Below are 25,577 nucleotides of genomic sequence, written 5' to 3'. Positions count from 1 at the left end.
CTAGAGTCATCCTAACATTCAAGAATTGGCAGATAAAAACCAGAAACCCCAGCACATCAGTGTGGATAATGAGTGGGAAATGGGTGAGAGAATGCAAGTACCACTCAGAAATACATTTTCAATGTAAGAAAATGTTATCTTCTGAAGAGGTCTTACTTCCTCTCACGAAACGATAGTATCCCACACTGCAAGGATGGAGGGGTTGGTGAAGGTGCATCAATATACAATAACATGGAAAGCAACCACTCTGAAAGAACAGGTGTGCAAGAATATGAAAAAAAAACACACCTGTAAGGTATAGCTCTACTTCTGGAACAGGAATACTCTTCACCCAGCAATCAGTACAGGAATAAAAAGAGAGAGGAACTGAATTGGCAGGCACCAATGCATTCAGAAGAAAAATGTATAGCTTCAAATTATTGTAAAAGTGGAACCATGACTTGAAACATCATGGTATTAACAAATATGGATAGTCAAATGTGGAAGCAACAATGGGCTTGTATAAGTATTTTCTAAAGATTACAGAATACATCGAGTGTTGTCCATCTAGGCAAAACATTCAGGAGAAATGTTTTGTATAAGTTATTAAGTGTAGTCCTCCTGGGTGAAAAACATCCAGGGGAAGTACCTTGGTTATGTACAATGAAGAAAAAATTACAAGCATGAGTGTGATCTTGAGTGTTTTAATACCAGCCCATTGTCAACAGACATGTTATACTTCATCTACACATGTAACCAGCTATAGTATCAAACACAATGACAGTAAGCCACAGTAAGATGCTAGAGAAAATAAAATAACTAAAATTGGCTAGGACTGAAGGACCATAAATTGTATATGAATAAGCCAAGTAAGTTCTACATGGGCAAAATAACATCCAGGGGAAGTACCTTGGAATACATCATATTAAGCCAGATATGGTACATCCAGACAAAAACGTCAGTGGAAATGCCTTGGACACATAATATCCAATAATTTGTCCAAGTGTAGTCACTCTGTGCAAAAACTTCCAGGGAAAGAACCTTGGATTTTGAATAGTATGTTATTGTATAATCATTGTTTTGCAATGGACTTAATGATGAAAACCTTCTTCTCCCCAAGTGGACACACATGATATATGAAATCCAATTTTGTTTGTTATACAAAAACCACTCAAGATGAAACCTTCTTGGTCCACCATTCCAATGACTGAGAACTGGAAAGAGCCAGGACTTCTATGCTCCACTAGAAGAGAGGGGGTGGTGGCAATACATGTTGAGGAGTCTGGAGGAACAACACACTAGAGATAGTACAATGGGTGTCTGCAATTCCCTATTCTGAAAAGCAAAAAGTTCCAAGTTGTAAGAATCGCCATGAGTGATGATCCTTTACGTATGAAACAGTAGTAAAAATTACATATATACATGCATATCTCATTGGATAAGTGGCTGTTGATCTTACAGAAGCACCTCATTTCAATATTGAGTTTTATAGATATATACAGATTTACTGTTAATAAAATATTAATCATAACTGACCAGACAACACCTACAGTCAAGTGAGGTCCTGAAAAATGATATATATAAACAAAATAAGATAAAATAATTACATGTTCACTTACCCTAGTCAAAGGCAAAAAGACAGGCATAGAATAACCAAAGGAGAAAGATGATACCCACCGGAAAAAGACACAGCTAGATTGTGCAGTGAACATGTGACAAAAGTATTGGAAGTTGTCCACATACCAGCCTGAACAATCTCTTCCAAAGGATGGAGGATTCAAGCAACAAAAGACATAGTTAAATGAGAAATGTGATGTGAAGAAACACCATGCAAATGTCAACATTACATGGACAAGTTAGAATACATCAGTCTTATGAGTTGACAAACACAACCAGTGAGCATAATAGGCAGTAGATCATTGAAATTCCATGGAACAAATCAATGGGGACTAGAATCACAAAAGGAGGCAGTATAAGCCACATGACATAGCAGGTAGCGAAATGGACCAAGCAGTCAATCAGAATCTGAACAGAAGAACAGATGAGAAATGGAAGGTAAGAAAACAGGAGAAAAGGTTACAATACCATATTAGGAAACCAACGTTTTGGAAAGGAAGACCAGATCCAAATAAAGGATAACATACAAGGAATGGTAGAAGATGAAGAAAACCTTAATGGCATAAGTATTAGAATAACTGACCTCATGCCAGGAAGAGCAGGAAACAGGTCTGAAGGGAAAGATGATACAAGTAATATTTTACAATAGGTTTAGAGGTGGGCAGGATGTGATGGACAACACTGAAAACACATAGTTCTGGATTTGGTTTGCCAACTACAGTAAAACAGTCAGAATGAAGCATAACCACTTATCTCCTCAAGAGAAGGAAAACAATTATTCAGAGCCTGTTCTGGATTTGGTTTACCAACTACAGTGAAACAGTTGGGATGAAGCATAACAATCCATCTTCTCAAGAGTGGAATAAAAATGATACAGACCCTGACAAACTGCCAAAAGTTCCTGGATGATGAAACAGAGAGTAGGCTCCTTGATGAACCATTGACTGAAAATCTCTTGAGAACTGAGGAAATCCCCTAACCCACCAAAAAAACATTAGCAAACAGATGATACTTGGTCAGCTCCCTGTTGAGCCACCAAGAAAGGTCAGCCGTAATCCCAAAAGGAAGGTACTGGAATGATCCAAAAGATTATGGAAGTGTACACTTAAGGGAACACATGCAAGCTCAAGGAAATGAAAAGTTTCCAAGGAAGCTCACATTCCCCCAAAAAAGAGAGCAAACCAAAAGAGAAAGTAGGACCACTGAAACTGTCTGCTCCATATCTCTAAAGCAAAGTGGAAAATGCTGGGCCTGAAGAAGATGGGAATGGAAAAAAAACAAAACCCAGTGGAATAAGAGATTGAGAGGGGTCAAGAATGGACTCCTCCAACTAGATAAGAAAACCTCATCGAGTTAGCTTCTCAACTAAAGTAAAAGTGAAATTCACTTAAAACATAAAACAACAAACAACTGTAGTCACATGGATAGCTAGTTAAAACATGTCTATGCACTCTAATACCAATCACTAAAGTGAGGATCACTCTAGAATAGCCTGATAGAGCTAGCTTTGCTAGTATATAGAGTGAAGTATGATTGGTGGAGGACAGTCACATGATCAGCACTAGTTCTGGAATGGCACAAAACTAATAGGGTATAAAAGACTGGTAAACTGTTAGCAAAAAAATTTAGCAATGCTTAGAGGTATGTCCAGAATCAAGATAGTTTTGAGTGTAAGGAGGTAAGTACCTATCAGAAGTGATTGATTTTTGGTGGTATCACACTATATAGTAAGTGCATAATAATATCAAAATGTAGTTTGATACATTCCATTCCACTGCAACTTTATAATGGCTGTAGTTGTTCCATGACTAGCTGACTTGCATATTTAAAATCATTTTAATACAAAATATTTAGCCCTCTGTGTATGTATGTTGTGAACCCTTAGATTGTTGGAGCCTTGAGATTGTACTGGTCTTATTAATTCATAGTACTTAGAGAAGGTAAGCAGAAAATATTTTCTCTGTTTATAAGAATATGCTATAAAATTAAAAAACACATTTGCACAATAAAACACACTTATGAATTTTAATTAAAACTTTGAAATTGAAAACAAGTATAAAATTATTATAATATGCACTTCATAGAAGACAATTGATACTTAAAGATATTATAGTAATAATTTATATTTAATGCCAGAAAAAATACTTCACACATTTAAATTCCTTTTCATCAAGAATGAATGAGATGACTATATTTACAAAAAGTCTGGTGCTATCTTTAACCACTTCTAATGAGTGTGAAGTTACCTTTGAATTATTAAGAAGTTTACTTGAATATTTAAAAGGCTTACCTTTCCATCACCTTTGAATTCTTGAGACTTCTCTTCCACATCCTCTTGTTCCTGTTCTTGAGTTTTACTTTTTTGCTCACTTTGACCCTATAAACATGAATAATTTTATTCATATTGTCCCAAGAGAACATACATTTTTGTTTAAGCTAACCATAAAAATGTCACTGACTAAAAAAATATTAAAGACTAATTCATGTTACAAAGAACTTTTACATGCCATCTATACTACTATATAAAAGCTTTTGCTCTTCTTGAGAAACGAAGAGTTAGAAGAGAGCTGATTGAGGTGTTTAGGGTTGTTAAAGGAATTGATAGTGTTAATGCATCATTTTTTTCATATGTAATGGTAAGAAAGATAAGACTGGGGAACACAAATATAAAGAAGCCTGCTACAGCTAAGACAGCTTTATTTTTCTAACAGGGTGAGTGGTCTCAGATTACCTTCAGGATGCAGTTAATTTAAGGGTGTTTAAGGGAAAGCTTAATAAATATCTGAATGAAAAGAACTGGCTTTGAAGTTGTGTTTTTTTGGTTAAATTTACTGAATATAAAATTCTAGATGGTCCCTTGTTTTCTTTTAATGTTATGTTAAAATTATCTTTTTACCATTAAAAAAATACTTTCACTATTTTCAATATTATTATTCTTACACAAAGACTAGTTCATATCATATACAATGAAAAATTTGTTCACTATCATACAGACTTTTTTATGAAGACAAAGCCTGTTTTGTTGCTATTATATAAAAAATGGCTTTTGTCACAGATATCAAAGTAATTCTATATACTATAAATCAGCATTTTATTAACACTAACTCTATGCTACCATTAAATGCTCACCATTCTGCCATTTGCAAGGTTAAAAACTAACATTTGCCCATTAGCGAAGCAAGTTGAGAGCATTTAGAATGAGTGAAAGTCTCTCTGTTGATTGTCTATTGGGCAACTAAATTTCTTTTTGCCCACTTGCTAACTCAAACTGCTACATTTGCTGTATTTGTGAACGATAAATCCGAGATCTGAGTCTTAAACCCAGTGAGAACAATAATGAGTTGTTAATGTACTAAACAGCATCAGTTGTTTATATTCTAATGTGTATTTATACTCCTGAACAGATAATACAATATACACTTATCATTTCCAAACCAAATAAGAATACAAATCTTCAAAACACATTCAATTTCACAACACAATTAGTACTGGTTTGGGTACTTAACACGTATATTATATACATAGGATTTTTGCTCAGGTGTCAATATTTGAAGTTGTGATTAAATATAACTTAATATACATATAATAGTTGCAGTAGTTATAAAAACCTACATCACCTAATAATAATAATTGTGTCCTAATCAAATAACATCTAGATATATCACTTCATTGGGTAAATTTGCATGCATGCTATAAGTATGTTTCAAATGCTGGTTTTATGCTTTAACCTAGTTTACATGGCTTACCTCTAATCCAGACACGTTTTAAATTTTACACTAACATTAAGAGACTGGTCTCAGATCTAATATTCTTTGATTTCATATATTATACCAGTCATTACTATACAGGAATATATACCTGGAATGACATGAAGCAAGTCTGTTGCAGGTCCAGATGTTATTTCATTTAGTGAACACAGTGACTCTGAGGATAACCCATGCTTTGATCATCAACAACAAATTTTTTTGAATGACTCTGACTAAAAACTGCAAAAAGCTATGGGGGTAACATGCTGACTAGAGATTTGCAACAATAGTTTTTATTACCAAATAGAAGCATATTAGTGTTAGTTTTTGTTAAAGTTACATAATGTGTCATTATAATTTTAATTTCTGTAAATTTGTTAAAACAATTGGTATTATGATTTATGCAGTTACCAGTACAACTACATGAAATGCAAAGCATTCTGGAAGAGTGAGGACTACTGAAAATCCATAAGGTTAACAAATTGTGGCCCAGTGCTTGTTATTTGGACACATGATAAAAAATAATTTCTAATCCCTGAACATACAATTAGTGTCAGAATCTGGCAAGTAGAAAAACTTGCTATTTGCCATATTGGTGATGGAAACCTATAAAAGTAAATTAAACCATCATTAAATTTACATTCAGTACTTCTTGTCTTAGTTTACCTCAGTTGAGTGCCTGAGTAACCTGTATTTGTACTTTATTGTATGAAATTACATAGCACAGATTGTTTCATAAAGAATTTGAATTTGATAAACTGCAAGCACACCTTTAAAGGATAATAAATTATGTTAACTATTATGTTTGACTGGTGTTTTAATTGCATAATGAATCTGCAGAATTGCATATAATTTTGGTGTTGCCAGCTCCATTGGTTTATAATTTTGCTCCATTAAGAATAACACACATGATCACCCTGTGTTGTATTTTGTGCCTTGAACTGCAGTAAAGAAATGCACTCTCTATGAAAGTTGTGGAGATCACATACTTTCCAAAGAGCAAGAGGAAAAAATATTGCAAAAATATCAATATTTTCAAACCACAAAATTATATAAAAATCAGCTGCTTTCACAGAATAAATGTAAATAAAGGACACAATTATACCATACTAGTTGTGATGTGATTTCAACATCAACGTTCAAAACACTTCAGAAATACATTTTCAACCAAGGAAAATGTTAACAGCCCAGGTGATACATCATCTCTGCACAGCATAGCTAGATTACCACATCAAAGTAGTGGAGAAGATAATATAAAAATTAAACCCAGATGAGCTTCAAAGAGTGCCTGAAGGGAAAGCCCATGGAAATTGACACCTGATAACAAGATGGACACACTTGTGGGAGACCGCATCTCATTTTGACCAAGATATACCATTCATATGAAGGAAATGGAAAGAAGGGTAAAGGAGCTCCAAGTGTTGCTGAGATGGGCAGAATTAATTGGTGAGCCATGAAATGTAGTATGGTTAGGGCATGGTCAGGTGTGTGTTCACCTCAACTGAACAAACTCATATTGCAGGAGGAAAACATAAAAGTTGTTTGAGGAGTGACCCACACTGCAGGGATAAAGTTGCCACTGCCCTACATCCCACCAGTGCCATGCACAATTGTGAGAAACCCTCCAAGGTCCACCACCTCAGCAGCTAATAATCAGTAAGTGATAATTAAATGAATGGTCTTCACACCCTTGGGTTTTTAGTTAGGCTTACATGCTGTCCATTGAATCCACCTCTCATTGATGTCTTCACCACTCTCAATATCACACTTCCCTTTTTCTGATCTCTAGTTCCTCATTCTTCAGCCTTTTGGCCAATGCTTTCACCTAGGACTGATCTCAGGTTTTTCTGTGTGCCTATTTCCTTCCCTTATGTCTCTCTATTACCCCCAGGAGTGTTGTCCCTTCTGATTCTCTTGTATGATTTGTCCGGTCCTTTCACCATGGATCTCAACTCTCCAATTATGTAACCTTTTTTCTTGTTTCATTCTTCTTCTTCAACTCTGTTCTTCTATCATCTGATGTGTCAGTTTTTTTTTCTTTCTGCCTCTCTCTTACGTCATATCTTATTATTATAGCTCACCTTTTTGCCTTTTTTACATTAATTGACCTTGGATTGCCTATGCTCCTTGTTGCTAGTTTACAGGCAGCTTTATTTTCTACCTTTTACCTTTCCCATTGTTCTCTGATTCTTTTCCTGTCTTCTCCACTTTGCTTTTACTTTGAACCTTCCTTCTTCATTGGCCCCTTTTTACTACTACCATGCCTGACTGAAACTTTGCACTTTTACATGCTCTTCCATGCAAGTATATATTTTTCTTTTTGTTGTGCATGGCCACTGTTGTTTGGATGTATATTGCCATGAGTGTTTCATGCACTTTTTCAGTGTACTTATTTCCTGCTCTATCCAGAATAGGTTTTTCTTCCTCACAGTTTAGCTACACAGGAGAATGATTATTTTTCCACATTTCATCACATCTAATTCTTCTAATGTCTCACTCTCTTGCATTTCATTTTTGCCAAATTTTGGACAAAACCTTTCATCCTGGTGTGTGATAAACTCACACACACATCTTTCTTATTCTTTGTTGTCTGTTTTTCTCCTGCAGAATTTTGGCTCCCTCTATTCACTGTTCTTTCATACAACTACATAACATCTTTGAGAATGCTAACTAAATATTTCTTTTTCAGTGATCTTTTTCCCTTTATTGGATCCTGACAGGTAATTAGTGCTGCCTCCTAGGATATGCATATTTTCCAAAGTTTGTGTTAGACCAGAGGTAATGGAAAGCACCTAACACATCTTCCCTAAATCTGTTAGTTCCCACTGTCATGGTATAGACATTACCCAGTTTCCTGATTCAGACCATACCATTCCATGGACTATTTTTAGTTCACCTTTCAAATGAAATAATGTATTTCATCTCTCATAAGCAAAATGATGACAGTTGAAGCTTACCAAAATGAGAATTGAAGATGATCAGAAGTATCAAATGTAGGATTGGTGCAAGAAAAAACTTGGAGGTTTTGACAATCCAGCCCAGCAAAGCTGCCTCCCAAGGAATAATTCAGATATGAAAAGAATCTTCCAAGCAAGGGGTGCATGAGAAAAAGCCAATGTACAAAGTAAAATGAAGTCTTTGTTTCAATCCAAAAACAAAGCAGAAGGAATGTCCCCATGAATCAAGTAAAGATAGGTAAATGTGAAGCTAAAAGTAAGAGCCCAAAATTGGTAGATGAGAGAGATAACCAAATGAAGGGTGTAAATATTACCATGATGATGCACCTCAGACAATTCTTGAGACACTGAATACAAAATGGAATAGAGTGAGGAGGAGTAGAGAAGAGACAGACTGTGGGTGAAAACCTGGAAGACTCAACCGTCAGACTAAAAAAACCAGAAATAAAAGCTAGACAGTCTACCATAGAGTAGGTCTCACAGGTTAGATAAGATTCTGAATTTACAAGCCTAGGAACAAAACAAAGTAAGTAAATATGAGGAATTGTTGTAGACAATGAAGACTAAGTCCATAGAAAAGCAGAAAATGGAAAAAAATTGTTTTTCCATTCACATATTTCTGCATTAAAAAATAAAACAGTTAATCCTCTCACTCCATGTATCTTTTACTGCACATGATATAAAGTTTTAGTGCCCTACGAATTAGTATAGCACAGTATCTTACAGGGTTCTTGCACACAAAAGTGGACCAAATCCCATGATTTTCTTTACTATATTAAACGATTTTTTAATGATTTATCTAGTAATTTATTAATGACTTTCCAGGATTTTTATATACCTCAAAGATGTATACATTGCTGGCCAAAATCTTAAGGCCAATGAATATAAAGAAAAAAATATACATTTTGCATTGTTAGACTCAACCACTTATTTGAGTACAGCTTCTAATGTAGAAACATTCTAATTCAGTTACTTTTATAATACTAAATAAAGAATACACATGAACAACAAGAAATATTACTTCCCGATCTTCTCTCTTTTTTTTATGCTGTTGACTACTGATGAAATTCAACCCTACTTAATACTAATGGTACCACTACATTTAATGTTTTTTTTATTTAATTACATAATGCACCAAAGAACGCAAAATAATAATACATAAAAAGTAGACTGTCTTATAACTATCAAAATTTTTCTAGTTTTGTAATTATTCAACAAAAGGTAATTGAGTGTTCTGCTTCCAGTTAAAAATATTTTTGTGAGAAATATGTGAATGAACTCAGCTAAATTTTCAATGTGCCATTTCAAAAGTTTCTTCATTCATTTATACTCAATAATTTAATAACTTAAAAATTTTATTAAATGTTCATACATTGCCAACATCTCACTGACCTCATTATCCCAGTAAACAACACCCGTTGATCGCCTTTTTGGTCTCTTTCTTCGCTGAATAGCTGCTTGTGTTCCAAGAGCATTTTTGTTTTCATGGTCTTTATCAGCCTCTGGGAAATAGATCAGAAACAAACTTTTAACCAAAATAATCAAGATAATTTAGACTCATAACTAAATATTTTGTGAACAGTATATACATACAGCAATTTCCATTTTTATTATCAATGACTGAATTTCTAACTTTTAACATATTGAAAAAATCTTGGTTGTTATCATTCTTCAAACCAGTCATTTTTTTATATGTCATTTGTGTTAAATTTTCTTAGATAACACTGAAAAATGTCAAAACAGAATATAAAATGTAGGTAATAGCACCAGAAAAAAATGAATATGTTTGTTTAGTAAAATATCTGTAAAAATATTTAATATTATCAGTTTTATTTTATAGAAAGAAGAATTCAATATTGTTCACTTGCTTATGTATCTGTAAGTCAGTTTCTTGATCTTCCAGGCTTGTATTTTTGAGAATGGTGAGTCTATAGTATTATGTGCATTTACCTCTATCCTAATGAAGTACTCAGATGTGCTTCAAAAATGTTGGAATATTTCAGAGTATCGTTTCCAAATCCAAATGCTGTACGATTTACATAAAGTAGTAGAGTTCCAAATCCATTTTACTTTAATTATAAATACAAACTAACCAGTTTAAAATAACTTCGGTGAATTTAATGTCTGGCTTTTGTTTTTTATGCCCTCTATATTACTGGGATTAACTTTTGGCAATTAGTATCTTTTGTTTTCTAGGATATTTAACACTAAGTTTTCATATTTGTTTGATTTCCCCCTTTTAAATCACCCATAAAATGAAAATATGACTGAGATGTTTCAGTTTAAATTTTTTTCTTGTACATTTTATAAAAGACATTTGTTTTGAATAAAGTAATAAATATACAAACTTCTAACCCTAATTTAAGTTAGTGTTTGTTCCACTTACAAATTTCATTTGATGAAGATAAATATTAAGATTTTGTTCCTGTAAAACTTGTCAACATATGAAACAAATAGCTGCAGGTGTGCAGCCCAAAATTTTAGTGAACATTATTTGAACATTAACAGAAAATAAGTTACAGAATGTAAATTTACAAATTTTAAGTTATTACTAAAATAAAAATATTTGAAAAGTGAACTTAATTAGAGGGTAGAAAACACAAACATTAAGAGTAACAATTACAAGAAAATGTTTTTTGTAATAGTTACTTTTAATATACCAGAATAATGTGTCTTAAAAAAATTATCTGTTATCATAACACACACTACAAAGATTATTAAGTTGTGGCTTAAATTTGTAAATAGGTTAGGCTTTTTTATATTTACAGTTACAGTAAGCTCAGGAAAATAATTAGTTGTGACAAGGATCTCTATTTGTATATGGCAGTTAGATGTTATGGAGTTTATCATTGTTTGTTTCACGTTCCAAAATGTCTAAGTTACTCCAGTCAGCACTTTGTATAATGACTTCACATACGTTGACATAAAAAGCATGGATCAGGATAACTGTGCAAATCAGGGATTGTTTTGAAAAAAGGAATATGCAAGTCTAAAAGTTCCTTACACTTCTTTGGAGAATCTTAGATCTCAAAGCAGTGTGATTGGTTCACTTAAAGGGATTTACTAATAATTTAGGAAAAAAAAAGGTTTATCATACAAGAACATCACTTAATTTTTGTCAGTAATAATTGAACACACTGATTCCAAATCACTAGCATGGATTAATAATTAAGCTGTTTCTATTATGGAACATGAGAAACGAGAGTGTAGATATTGTTTACAACAAAAACTCCTATAGTTACTTAAAAGTAATTCAAATATTAAAACCAACAAGATAACAAGAACACCTAGTGTTAACCAAGAACTTTTAACTTGTAATAAGAAACCATCTACAGGGTGTTTGGAAAGTCACTGTGCAGTTTTGTAATCATATACACATATAAGTGCACAGTGACTTTCCGAACACTCTGTAGTACTTCCACTGCATGTTTTGTCAATTTTATTTAAAGGCCCAAGGTTTTTATTCATGAACAAACCATTAGATAACACAAAACTTCAAATTATATTTAGTTTACAAAAAATGTATATACATACTTAAGTGATCTATCTTCACTGGTTAAAGAAATCGAGAAGAGAAAAAAATGATGAGTAAGAACAAAACACATATAACACTATGTAACAAAATTTTTACTTTTTCTTGTTCCTGGGCAGAAAGTGTTATTTCCCAACTGTTTATGCCTAAAGTAAAAGGAAAAAGACCTATTTTTCTCTTCAAACTTTGCTTTTGTGACCTGGAAGCATATAAGGAAAACATGATGGGAGACTATATTTGGGGGCTGATACCTGAAAGTGATTTACATTACAGACAAATCTTGAAAAACTATTCACTTCTAAACATTTTTGTTCATTTTTATACAACTTTAGTATAAATACATGTAAATCTTGATTCATATGTTGTTTTATTCAGACCTTATGTAAATGAAAATGTGCAAATATGCCCCTTTTTACATAGAAAATAGATTAATTTTTAAATTTCATTATCCAGGTCACAAGAGCAAAGTTTGAAGGAAATAATGGCCATTTTCTCTACTTTCACAACATAAGCAATTAAGAAATAACACATACTATCCAGGAACAAAGTTTTTGTTACAGAGTGTAATTAAGGTATTTTCTTCTACTGATATTCCAAAAAGTAAGAGCCAATTTTATTTCACATGTCTATTTGATACTCTCAAAATACAGCCACCAAGTACATGAAAGTTTTCTTGCTTGTATAAAATACTACTTAGTAAACATCATTAAAAGAATGAAAAGCTTTGCTGAAATACACAATATTACATCTCAGAAATAGACTTATAGTGTTAAAGAAAACCATAAATTTTTAATAAAAACTTCTGACAAAGGAAACCCTTATTATGAATAACATCACCTACAAGATAGTTATAACTATTTTAACCCTTTCACTGTGCAACTGAGTTTCATGTTGATTCCCAAAAACGTTTCAACTACCCACATAGAAACACCTTATATCAGCAAATTTCAAATCCTCCATCATATATTAGTTTCTAAGAGGATATATACTATAGTCCTTAAAAGTCACAGATAAACATAATAAATGTAACATATAAAAAGTTCATCCATAAAGCAATAATATCAGCTCTTATACACAGAGGGATAAAGCACGCATTACCATGTGGGTCAATCAACCTAGGCATATAAACATCCAGGCTTACTTCTACTGCAACAAGAAAACGTTTTTTTGTAGCCATGGGGTAAATCCAAATTTTGAAGTCATTGGGTATAAATGTTTATCTGGATACATTAAAACTATGCTTATTTCTAGTTCAAATAGTTTCAAAGGAGTGAAACTTTGAAATTTGTGTCATCAAAATTCAACTAAGTGTACTCTTTTGATTTACAGTTAGCATATTCATAGCTAACAAAAACATAAATAAACTACCTGAAAGCTGGGATTATTAGCTTTGTCGAGATATATTTGTTATTGAATTCCTTTCAACTTTTATAAAAGTTCTAAATTTAAAAACCTTTATGTCTGAAGCATCTCTTTGATCACATAAATTCATATAATGAATATATAGTTGCATCATAGTTTTTTTTTTTTGTAGGTTAAGGTAATAAACTATCTTCAATAGCTTCCCTGCTTATTTACTTTGTTGAAACAATTGCTTAGGCAGTCACTTTAGAAAAACTCTTGCTGGTCATGTGAAATTAATGGATATTTATGATGAGCTTTACACTAGCATGTTCTCAGAGATTAGCAAAGCTTTTTTTTTTGAAACCAGCTATGTAATTTATAAAAGTTTTATAGAAATAACTTTAATGTTAAACTATCTTGCTAAGAGCTCAATCAATTCAACCTAAGAATTAACCTCTAGAGTTTCCACATTATAGCTTCTAATATGCTTTATCTTCATAAGATTCTATAAGTGTTTTGTTATGCATTAACAGTCATTTGTAGACAAAAAAAATCAGAACTTTTAATGAAGTATTTTCACTTTAATTACTCCATGAATATATGGAGTCAAATTGTTAACTGTTCCAAGAACAAAGTGATATTTTACATGAAGATTAGAAATGCTTTTCTTCATCTGAAAGATACAAGTTTCATTTACATAATCTCTAAAACCTTCTAAATAAATTTCAAATGTTTTTCAATAAAACTTTATATTTTATCTGTTATTTTCTCTACTATACTTTAATACAAGAGTGGTCAATTTGACTAATCTCATAACCATAAAAAAAATTGAAATAAATCTAAATTACCCATTCTTTTCTTTTTAGAATTACTTCACATTGCAACATAAAATTACATTTGTTTATTCTTAATAGTTTTAAACTCAAACAGTACACATCTCTTTTTACTTAAATTTTAATTTTTTATTGCCCTTTAATAATGTCTAAGCAATATTCTTACTACAAAAGTTGTATATCACTTGGTGAACATGTAGCTCACATTACCTTATTGAATTACTTAATACAAGAGCTACACATGTTCTGCTTGAAAGTGTACATCACAAACATTTTGATTATCATTATTTATTTTACCTAATATAACCTACACAGTTTTGAATTATTACATTTTACTTATTTTTACAATAATAAATAAAGAATACACATAAAAAAAAAGAAATATAGTATTTATCAGGATCTTCATCTCTTTTGCTGTCGACTGTTGATGAAACTTAATCCTACTTTATTATACTAAGAGTATTCCTGCACTAAATAATTTTTATTTAATTAAATAATGCACCAGAAAACACGTAATAATAACAAGTCAAAAGTAAACGATGTTCCATAACTATTAGAATTTGTCTGCATTTATAATTATGAAAGATTTTGTTAAAAATTCAGATAAGCTTGTTAATGTGTCCTCTGGAAATAAAGTTTGAATTGGAAGTGAAATAGATAATTTTATGTATGGAAAACACAGTGTAATACATCATTTGATTGAATAGTAATTCAACTTTCTATTGGTTATATATAATATTGTATTAAATCTCACAGAACTGGCAATTTCTGAAATATAATTTAAAGATATAAAAATTATGCTCTACCAGAGCAATGACACAATAATAATGAGTAATTTGCATTAAATTAAGTATTTCTTGGAAAGTTGATAAATAAATAAGAGGAAAAGGAATAGTTAGAGGGCAAATGTTACCATTCTCATACTAGGTTAAATTCAGAATTTGTTTGAATATTGCCTTATAAAATTAAGAACATAAAACATAAAACTAAAATTTGGATTATTAGCTAAGTTTGTGCCAAGTTTATTTGCATACCATGGTATGAAAGTAGTGTGTGAAAATCTTATTACCTGTGCAGAAAAGAAGATGATCATAGCAAGTGTTAGAATAAGTAAATACTATCTATGTATATTTGTTTTATAGATGCATGCAAGATACTCTATTGTAAAAGTTCTTTTAATAGAATTAACTCATATTATAAATTTATGTTAAAAAATATTCAACTGTTATCATAAGTTCATGTAATGACATTTGGAAGCTATTAATTTTTATGAATAAAAATGCAAAAATGGCAAAATATCGTCCAGGACAAGCAATGTTAAAGTTTTTTGTTCTGGGTGTGTTCTAAATCTTACTCTCCAGCAATCAAAAAATTTTATAACTAATTACTTATATTTTCTGCTTGCTATGTGAAACTCTATAATACATATTTTCAAAACAACAAAGAATTCTTACCTTCACTTGGAACTGGTCGTGGTCTAAGAGGAAGGGTAACTGACTGAGTGGTCTCAGGGCTTTCAGGTACATTTGTAACAGCAAGTTGTTGTCTTGTGCGGGCTGGGGCAGTGAAAGTAACAGCAGGTGTACCAGCATCTAAGTTTGGACCAGCTGTGGCACCAGTAGCAGGAAGATTCTGGGACTTTCTAATTGGAGCTTGTTCAGCCTATGTTTAAAAAAATTAGGTTTACCATCATTTAAAGCATGAATAAAATAACTACTTAAACTCCTTTATCTCTCTACAAATAGGTCAAAGTGCATATATCACAACCTTGTAGAGCATTAGATTCCAAATTTAATTAAACTAAATTAATATCAACAAATACAAATAAACTTGTTATTAACCTTATCACCATGGGCATCCTTTACTACATGTCACAAGGTTTTAGTGACTTACATTCAAAACAAACTATTTTTTTATTTATGCTATGCCAGTTAGTACTGTATAAAATCATAGCTAATAATTTATATTTTAATAGTATATAAATTTTAAGCTCTCAATTTCATAAAGCAATATCTAAACAAAATTCTGAATTTCCTCTAATGTGAGAAATAACATTTTTTCTAGGCATCTCCTCTTTTCTATTTTATTCACCACCCCTCTAGTAAGTACAAAATGTATTGCAAAATTACTCACTATAAGTCATCATTGCTCAAACAAACCATAATTTTTATAACCTTGAATCTTGTTTGGTTACTGAACCATCAAATAACAAATCAGACTACTCTTCCCACATTCACCTATCACATTTATCTTCCAAGACGTGTTAACAGTTCTCTCTTATATTTGATTCTGTATTCCCAATTACCAATAGAATGCTAAGGTTTTCATCTATCAAATGATATATTATATTACATTGTGTTCTGAACACATTTTCTCTGTTAATACAAGCTTCATTCCCATGGGAAAGATAATAACTAGCTTGGACGAACTTGTAATGCCTCTTGTCGCATAGTAAGAGAGAGAAAAACTGATTGTTAGGAGAAACTACACTTTTTGCATGTTATTATTCTATGTTGTTTAGTGCATTATTTAATTAAGTAAAAATTGTTTAGTGCATTTCAACCATTAGTATAAAAAAAAAGTAGGATTAAGTGTCATTGACAATAAACAGTAGAAAAAGAATACTTGAGTAAGTACTTTATTGTTTTTCATGTTTATTCTTTATTTATTATTATAAAAGTAACTAACATGTAAAAAACATGGATCTCTTCACGTTAATAAAATATATACTAACAATAATATAAAAAAAAATATTTCATGAGGCATTCATACTTGCCGCTTAGAGTAGCTTGTGAGTAAAGTAATGTGACAGCATAATGTAAGCTCCACGTTTCCCAAGTGATTGTGAGTAAGGTAATGTGGTAACATAATGTAAGCTCCATGTTTCCCAAGTGATTGTGAGTAAGGTAATGTGGTAACATAATGTAAGCTCCATGTTTCCCAAGTGATTTAGAATGAAGTGAATAATAGTTAGACATGGCTTAAAGGGCAATAAAAAAAAAATTTAAGTATAAATAGAGGATTATTATTACTAGTTTATAGCTACTCAGGATAAATGAATGTACTTTCATATTACAATTTTAAGTTACTTAGAAATAAAACAGTTTAATTTAAATTTATATTTGATTTTTTTTTGTTATGAAGTCAGTAAAATTGGCCAATCTTGTATAGTGTTAGAGTAGAGAAAATAACTAATAAAATATAAAGTTTTATTGAAAACAAACATTTGAAATATATTAAGGAGGCTTTAGTGATCATGCAAATGTAACCTGAAATTTTTGAGTTTAAGAAAAGTATTATTAATTTTAACTTTCCACACGATTATTTCAAAAATACTAAATATATTCATGGACAAATCTTATTTTATTAAGAATAGTTTACTAAAAATATTTTTTTTTATGAGAAAGACAACATTTACTGAAAGCCTGCCAAATGTTGTGAACGTACATATACTGTGTTAAAAATTATTAGTACCAAAACTATAAAGAATTTAAATAAGTACAAAGACATCATGTTTGGTCAAACTGACTGAGAACATGTTGAGAGAGTGAAAGCATAGATAATAAATCAAATTTTAATATTATGCAAGTTTTAATTTCTTAATCTTTAAAAGAAAATATAAATGAGTCCCCTACATTTTGACCATCTGCTAATTTTTTTCAATAACTCTCTATAATGTACTAAATTTAATTTCAGTTGCTCCTTACAGTATAGATATTATTAAGGCAAAGTCTAATTTTCATAAGCTTTAATCTTCTTTACTTGTACATACATAAGCTATAAAGTCAGAACCACTCATCACATCCTCTCTTTCACTAATTACCAATAATTCTCTCTGCTTTGAATCACTTCTAACCAATAGAAATACAGAATTGTAATTTATCAAATGATGTATAATGTGAAATTGTTTAGTTAGATCATCTAAGACTGAAAGTTTCTATTGCCCAGTTCAGAATAAGAAGCTAAGGGAATTATTTTAAAGCATTTATGTCTTAGTTAACAAAACAGCTTAATTATAATAGTTATAGTACACTGTTTGCTTTGTGGAAGTTAATATCTGGTTTTATTATGTGTATTTTTCAAATGAGTAAAAATTACCTAATTTACTAGTGTTACCATCATCAAAAATATAATATTATGCTTAAAAGTCATCAGTGGGCCAATAGTAAAAAAAAACATAAAACCAAACATAAGTATTAAATTTCTTGTTTTTTATGTATATTACTTATTTTCTGTTATAAAAGTAACTAATCTAACACTTAAAAGCTTTAGGTAATGTAATGAAAAATAATAAAAAGTTTCATCACAAAGGTATGCATGCAAGTAGTTTTTGCATGATGTCATTCAATACAGTAATTTCACTGAATGATTTACAATTTGCATTGCAAGGATATTAAAAAAGTTCAAAAGGAAATAAAACAATAAAACAATGTAGCAACAGATGCACAGTGTTACAAGCCTTAAGCTATTTTGGATAAACAATTGTAGTTTTCAGTTATAATCTGCTATCATTCTGGAAAGAAAAAAAAAGAAAATAATAATCTAGCCTTGTTTTGTAATGGTTACAAGGCTGGTCAAATCAAATGAGTCCAATGGTAAAAAATCTAACAGATAAAGTATGAAATTTTACTGAAATAAAACAGTTTGATATTCACTTAGGAGGTTTTAGAGGATATGCATATTAAATTTAAAAACTGTAAGGTGAATTACATTATTTTTAACGTTAACATAAAAATCACATTTAACTCAGACTAGTAAATGCTCTGATTCCATATATTCATGGACAAATCTTGAGTAAAACTACTAAATTAAAACAATCTAATTTTTGGTGTACAAAAAACAATCAAATGCAGTTAGAAGAAATTTGAAGCTTTAACTCAAACTACTTACTGTTTACCTTTTCACTTTCTTTTCCACGCATCCTCCATGATCCTCGCTTTTCTTGTGTTGAATTTGATGTAGTAGTTGTGGTGGTAGCAGTAACAGTAGAGATCACTGATGTTGTTGCAATTGGTTCTGTAGTCTGTTTGGTTTTATCTTTCTTTTCAACCTCTGTTTTTTGTTTTCGAAGAAACTGTTGTTCTGCTGACTTCAACTCTTCTAATGTTACACCCTACAGAAATATGTATATATAAATAAAACAAGTACTTCACATAAACATTTAGATATGTAACCTAATGATAATAACTATTAATTTTATTGGTTTCTCTAAATATGGGTAGTGCATTATTTTTTGACAGGGGATAATGTGTTCTATTTTGAGAATGATAATTTGTAAACACTCACTTGCAATAGACAGTTACATAATGTACTTCACATTAATAGTTGAACTACACTTGTTATTTGTAACTTTAACTGATTCTAATATTTCAGTTTGAGAAAAATGTAACTGTTACTATGATTTTTATTTACTGTGTCTATACACAAACAAATGGACTTCTAAAAATGGAATAATAGAAACTCTGATGCACCGTAGTGGAACGTCGTGTTTCTCTCACACGTTTGGCATGGGCTTTTCTTCTTGTTTCTGACTCTTCATCTCGTATTGGAAGCACAGATGACCTACACAATGTCAAACATATTATAAATGTATGTTTTGTTTTTAATCTAAAGACATTGAACTGTTAGTTAACACACAAATTTGTAACTTAATTTATTCCCAGTTTTTAAATATAAATAGAGTTGAAATATTCAAAAATTAATCTCGGCAGCAGGTTGTTATGAGTTCATAATACATCCACATGCAAATTAAGTATGCCTTTGAAAATGATGAGATTTGGTGTGGTCACAGGTAATGAATAGATTCAAGACTGTTTTGAAGTAGTTACTAAACAATTAAAGAATTGAATTTTTATCATATATAGTTTCTGATAATGCCATTAGATTATAGGTAATTGTTTTTGCTATATTATGTCTAAAAACTACATGAATATTCTTTAGTTACAAGACATGCTACCATATCACACTGCAAGGTAAGTGCCAATTGTTCACCAGTAAATCTTTGCCAGTCACACCATGCTTGCATAATTTACAGCTGAAAACTGACAACTTAAATCAGCAAAATAAAATATCAGATAAATTATAATAATAAATAAAATATAATAAAACTGATTAGATATATAAAATGACACTATGATCAAAATTAAAAAAAGATAGAATGACTAAGATGAGAAAAGTGTTGTTTTTTTATACTGAAAGTGTTTCACAATACAATTTGGGCATTTCACAACTAAAACAATTATGCATATAATATGATATTTTATGAATTCTTTCACACAGAAATTAGATCCTACTTAGAACATTTTTAGCAAGTGCCAAACAGTTTTATTGAGTACATTTCACTGTAAGAACAGAAAACGTACTGAGAATATTGTGATACACCTCCAATCAGGAAAACATTATGGTTTAACAACTATCATTCATGAATGATAGAAAATTTAAAATGTTTCTATATATCTTTAATAACTGAGTATTTTTTGTTAAATATAGTTTAAAATAATTTATTTTATTTGCAATTTATTTATTTCATGAAGTTAGTCAATGAAGAAAAAATCAACTGTAAAAACTGTAGTGCAAGTTATATCCTTATTTGTTTGAACATTTCAGACTCACTTTTAAGTTTCACATACCTGCACAATGGAAATAAAATGAGTTGACATTAATTTCTTTACAGAAAAATACAACCACCAAAATTTAAAACCTGGATGAACACATTTTTAAATATTAGTCAATACTTGTATTTAAAATTATTTCTCCATACTTTACAAACAGTTGCTCTTTATACAGTAACATTCCAGTAAACAAAATACTATAAACATGTCTTTATGAAGAAAACACTTTCCACAGTAATGAAAACTGACTTAATTTCTGGTAATGTTAGTTCCTAAAAAATGTAACTTACTGGCAAGCTACACAATTTTAACACTCTAGCTAAGCTGGTAAAGTACTTGCCTGGGGTGCAGCAGGTCCTGTGTTTGAATCCGAGCCAACCAAAAAATAAATAAAATTTAAATTGCTACAAAACAAAACTTACCTACCAATACAGGGACATCCAACAATCCTAGGATAAGGCCCAAAGACAGACAGTGATATGAGAGGAAAAGAATACAGTAGAGTTTTTAAAGAAAAAAACATTTAGCTCACTTGTCCCACAAGATGTCAAAAGACTGAATACGAGACAATGGAATACAAAATGGCATTTACGTTATCACAAATAATTCATAACTAGTATTAAAAAATATAACTTTTAATCAGGTTTTTAACTATTTATATTTGGATATTTTGGAAATAAAATAAGTGGGTGACACACATGCTTGGAAACTTGTAGATTTTAATCTCGCAACAAACAAACATGTTAAAAACTGCATATTATCAAGTGTTGCATGCACATACCTTCTCACCTGCCCTTCTACTGGGGGTGTAGTAACACCAATAGGTGGGGTACTTGGAGTTGATGTTGGTGAAGATAGAGTGGTAACAGTAGTTGTTGAAGACACAACTGAGGGTATGTCTTCTGTACTAGATTTCCTATTTTATCAATTTAATGCATTAAAACTTTAAAAAGTACACATAAATTTACATCTACCCTTCCAAAGATAAAAACATGGATTCAAACATAAATCAATTATTAACTCTACAATTACTGCACACTTGTACATGAAACACTGAATTATTTAATCTTTATCATATCTGATGTGTAATATGAAAGCATATTTGGGCTAAAATATAATTACAGTATCCATTTAACATGTATCTACTTTAAACACAGCTTTTATCATTACTTTTTATTTGCTAATTACACTCTTTTCTAATTAGACGTCCATTTCAATATTAAAAAAAAATGTGTTAAGTTTGATGTTTCAGCTATCTAGAGATCTTTTACTAATCTACAAATCCTTCATAACACATAAAATTTCATAAACTGCACAAAATAATAAACTACATTAAAGTTGCAAGTGCCTGTTTTTTACCATTAATTTAAAATATGGCTTATCCCTGATGGCAAATTGGCAGACAAAACATTTTAACAAAAATTGTTTTTCTTTCATGTCATTGTTTTCTTTTTCTCACTCAGTAAAAGTAAATATTTTTAATTCAATAATGTTTTTATTATTTTGATGTTTCTGATGTAATACTCAAACACATATAATTCTGTGGACTTCTCACCGTTCTTTAGTTGGTCCTTCAAATGATGGTCCATTAGTCTTTTTATCCTGAAATGACAATTTTTTTTAAACACTCACATATAAAGATAATAAAAACTATTTTCTATTTTGCATGTTTCAACTATAACACTGATAAAACAAATTTTCCACATTTTCTAAATTTTTCTTCAAGAAATATGTTTTTCAATAAAGTAACTCCTACAAGCCTTCTGTGGTAAAAATGTTAAATTTTGCTGAATTCACTTATATAAAGCAAAATAAACAAGACATGAGAAAATCATAAGACTAATAATAATGGAGATAAGATATACATTTACAAAAGGTGACATTTTCTCACAACTGGGAGAAACTTAATATCAGCCATACGTCTCTGAACAGATATACAATTGATTATTACTTCGTCTATTGTTCTGGATTTTTTGGGTTTTCTAAGGACCAGGATGGGCTCTTCTTTTACAATGTCTTGGGAACTTTTTAATGGAGCTGTTGGTTCATTTCTTCTTCTCCAAGGAGCCACATCATTTTGTTGTTCCTTATTAGTAGCATATTTTCGTACTGGAAGCTAAAAACAAATCTTTTTTTACTTTTCATTATTGCAGGAAGTATTTGATTTCCTAAGTCTGAATTTTTTCATTATAATAAATCATTGAATAAAAATATTCAAGTTAAACTCTAGCTTCAAATATTTAATCATTATACTCTTCAAATATTTAATCATTATACTCTTCAAATGAGTTTTTGTTTGCTTTTTATCAGTAACTACTTTGCTTTGATTAACATCATACAAACACATATTTGTTCTACATTGAATAATATATTGTATTGTAATGATTTTTCTTTTCCTGTACATGACTTGTCTCTTAACAAAATATTTTAAAAATTAAAATTTAACACTTTTTGGAATTAATTCAAGCAATGAATCATTTATTAAAGATAAATCAACACCAACATATTTTTACTTTTATTTGTACGAGTTTCAAGGTCTAAATTATAACCCTTCACTTACTTCCTCCTCTTTGGTTATTTCTGTTGAAGGGATGATCTCTGAAAGACTATCTACAATGTTGGCTTCATTTTTTTTACTGGATAAAAAATAATTACATGAAAATTAGAATGGAAAACAAAATAAAAAAGGTAACACCATAAACAACTTAACCTTTCCAGTCTAGCATCTTGTATCTTTTAAGAAAGCAAATAATATCAAATTAAAAAAAATATATATATACGGTCTGAGCATTTCCCTTAAACAATCTCCAAATAAAATTATAACTAAAACATCCAGGTCTAAAATTTTGTCAGTGTATATTTTACTAATTTTTTTTGATCGAGTAACAACACAAATACAAACTGCAAATGCTAATTTTGTTTTGTTGGACTACTTGAAAAAAACTAGAGTGGCCAGATGAAGAAGAGGAGGGTATTATTGATTTTTATTAATCAGTATTTTTTCTCACTCACTGTTGGTGTTGCATATTTACAAGAAAACAAAATTTTTACAAGTAGATGCGAATTGAATTCACTGCTTTATGCTGCTGGTATTAGGATTAGTGTATATTACGTAAAATTTAAAAGGGATAAAGTAAGAATATAATGGCTGTGGCTATCCGATGATTACATGCAAGCACTCAGTCCAACATTTCTACTGCACTTGGCATGCTTATTAATTATTGATTTACTTAGCAGCAAATCAGGGTAAAATACAGGTTATTTTTAAAGCACTTTAAAGCAGATTTTACAATTTTATCAATCAAACTTTGTAAAAGGGTGCACACTGAACTTTCACCTTTACAGTCACACCACTAAAAAACACTTGCAGTAATTTTGTTTTATTGCTGGAAAAATAGTAAAGTCATGAAAATTTCAACATTTTCTGGATAACTCCTCATGGCTTAAAAATAAAAAATTAAACAAAGACTGTGAACAAGAGTGCATAATTTTCATTTTTAAAACTGAAGAAGAAGACACGTATATGCTTTGCAGGATGAGCAACTTATGTAATTTGAAAAGATTACAGTAGTTTTATTTCTTTTCCCATTTTTTAATTTTAGTTACAAAGCTAACATTTTGTTAAGTAAATAGATGAATAAGACATACGGAGATAAATACTCTATAATATTTTTAACAGTTATCAAGTTAACAGTTTTATTGCAAAATGTATTTCAATACAGCAGGATTTCTCATGATGTCATGAAACTGTGATTATATTTTTTCAATTAGCATGTATGAAACCTGGCTTTAAGGTCAACAGCTTATATATATATATAAGAAATATTATGCAAAACTACATGAATGGCAATTTACATATAACCAACCCTAATTGATAGACTAGAGGAAAAACATTAGTTTAGGTGCCTTAACCTGACATAATAATGAGATTTCATGATTATTCTTGCACTACACCCACTGTCACAAAGTGCAAAGCAAACATTTAACAAAACTGATTGTGACCCACAAATTTTCAGGTTCATAGTCTGAGAATGTTTAACATTAAGCTACACATCTCTTGGTTTAACTTTTATGTGCATGTTGTATAATGGCATAGCATAGAATTACATTAAATAGTAGTTTTTACTTTATAATAAAGTGTACTTTTACCAAAATAAATTAACTAAGGTTCTAAAAACATTCAATGGTTATCATGCATTAGATCTAAAGTGTATGTTTTAGCTTTCATTCCCTGTTATTAATTTTTATGACTGCAGAAGCAAAAGTGATCATTTAAATAAACATACAATTACAAAATTCTAGGTAACACAATCTTTCAGATTTTAAAACTTTTTTGTTTTTTTAAATTTTACCTTTGTTATAGTCATCTAATTTTCAGACACTGCAGAGATTTAAACTTTCTCTTTAGAAAAAGAAATAGTCTAAAAAAGCTAAAAGCACAATAAATAGAACAAGAAGTTAAAAAGTTACAGATCACTTGACATTAATCAAAGCTGTGGGGCACAAAATATGTGATGTAAATTCATATTAATTCTGTTACAAGAGGCTTGTGCACTTCACGCAACCTCGTAACAAAGGTGGTTTGAATACTAAACTTCTGAGAGTACTTAATGTATATTCCCAGAAAGCAAGCTTTCATAAAGTCTTTTGTAAACAAAGAAACTTTTTAATTATTTGTACTCAAACATTGTCTGTAATTACTTGGAGTTAGAATGCTGATGGTTCTAAGAACAAAGTGATTTTCATGTTAAATTACTTTTCTTCATCTGAAAAATTTTCAATTTCATTTGCATAATTCGTAAAACCTCCTAAGTAAATATATAATATAACTAACACCACGTGGGGTCCATCAACTTGACCAAACTTGTTACCACCATAAAAATTAGGAAATAAATCTAAATCATCATTTTCTCTTTTCGGAATGACTAAGAATTGTAATAGAAAACTGCAAGTGTTTA

At 30.5% G+C, this 25,577-nt stretch overlaps 1 protein-coding gene across 1 annotated transcript in view; it reads right to left on the bottom strand.

Annotated features, from left to right (window-relative positions):
- Positions 1-25,577, bottom strand: part of LOC143231375 (protein phosphatase 1 regulatory subunit 12B-like) — a 120,404-nt gene that overhangs the window by 36,840 nt on the left and 57,987 nt on the right. The window contains exons 9-19 of the mRNA XM_076465920.1: positions 25,454-25,544; positions 23,180-23,255; positions 22,571-22,735; positions 22,175-22,221; positions 21,401-21,535; positions 19,480-19,570; positions 18,906-19,121; positions 15,463-15,670; positions 9,692-9,801; positions 3,887-3,973; positions 1,250-1,314 (exon numbers count right to left, since the gene is read on the bottom strand). Coding sequence (XP_076322035.1) covers positions 1,250-1,314; positions 3,887-3,973; positions 9,692-9,801; positions 15,463-15,670; positions 18,906-19,121; positions 19,480-19,570; positions 21,401-21,535; positions 22,175-22,221; positions 22,571-22,735; positions 23,180-23,255; positions 25,454-25,544 — 1,291 coding nt within the window. The remainder of the gene's footprint in view (positions 1-1,249; positions 1,315-3,886; positions 3,974-9,691; positions 9,802-15,462; positions 15,671-18,905; positions 19,122-19,479; positions 19,571-21,400; positions 21,536-22,174; positions 22,222-22,570; positions 22,736-23,179; positions 23,256-25,453; positions 25,545-25,577) is intronic.

This window comes from Tachypleus tridentatus, chromosome 11 (assembly GCF_004210375.1).
Source record: "Tachypleus tridentatus isolate NWPU-2018 chromosome 11, ASM421037v1, whole genome shotgun sequence".
Taxonomy (NCBI): Eukaryota; Metazoa; Arthropoda; class Merostomata; order Xiphosura; family Limulidae; genus Tachypleus; species Tachypleus tridentatus.
The sequence above is the reverse complement of the archived record's forward strand: the minus strand, read 5'-3'. Positions and strand labels throughout refer to the sequence as shown.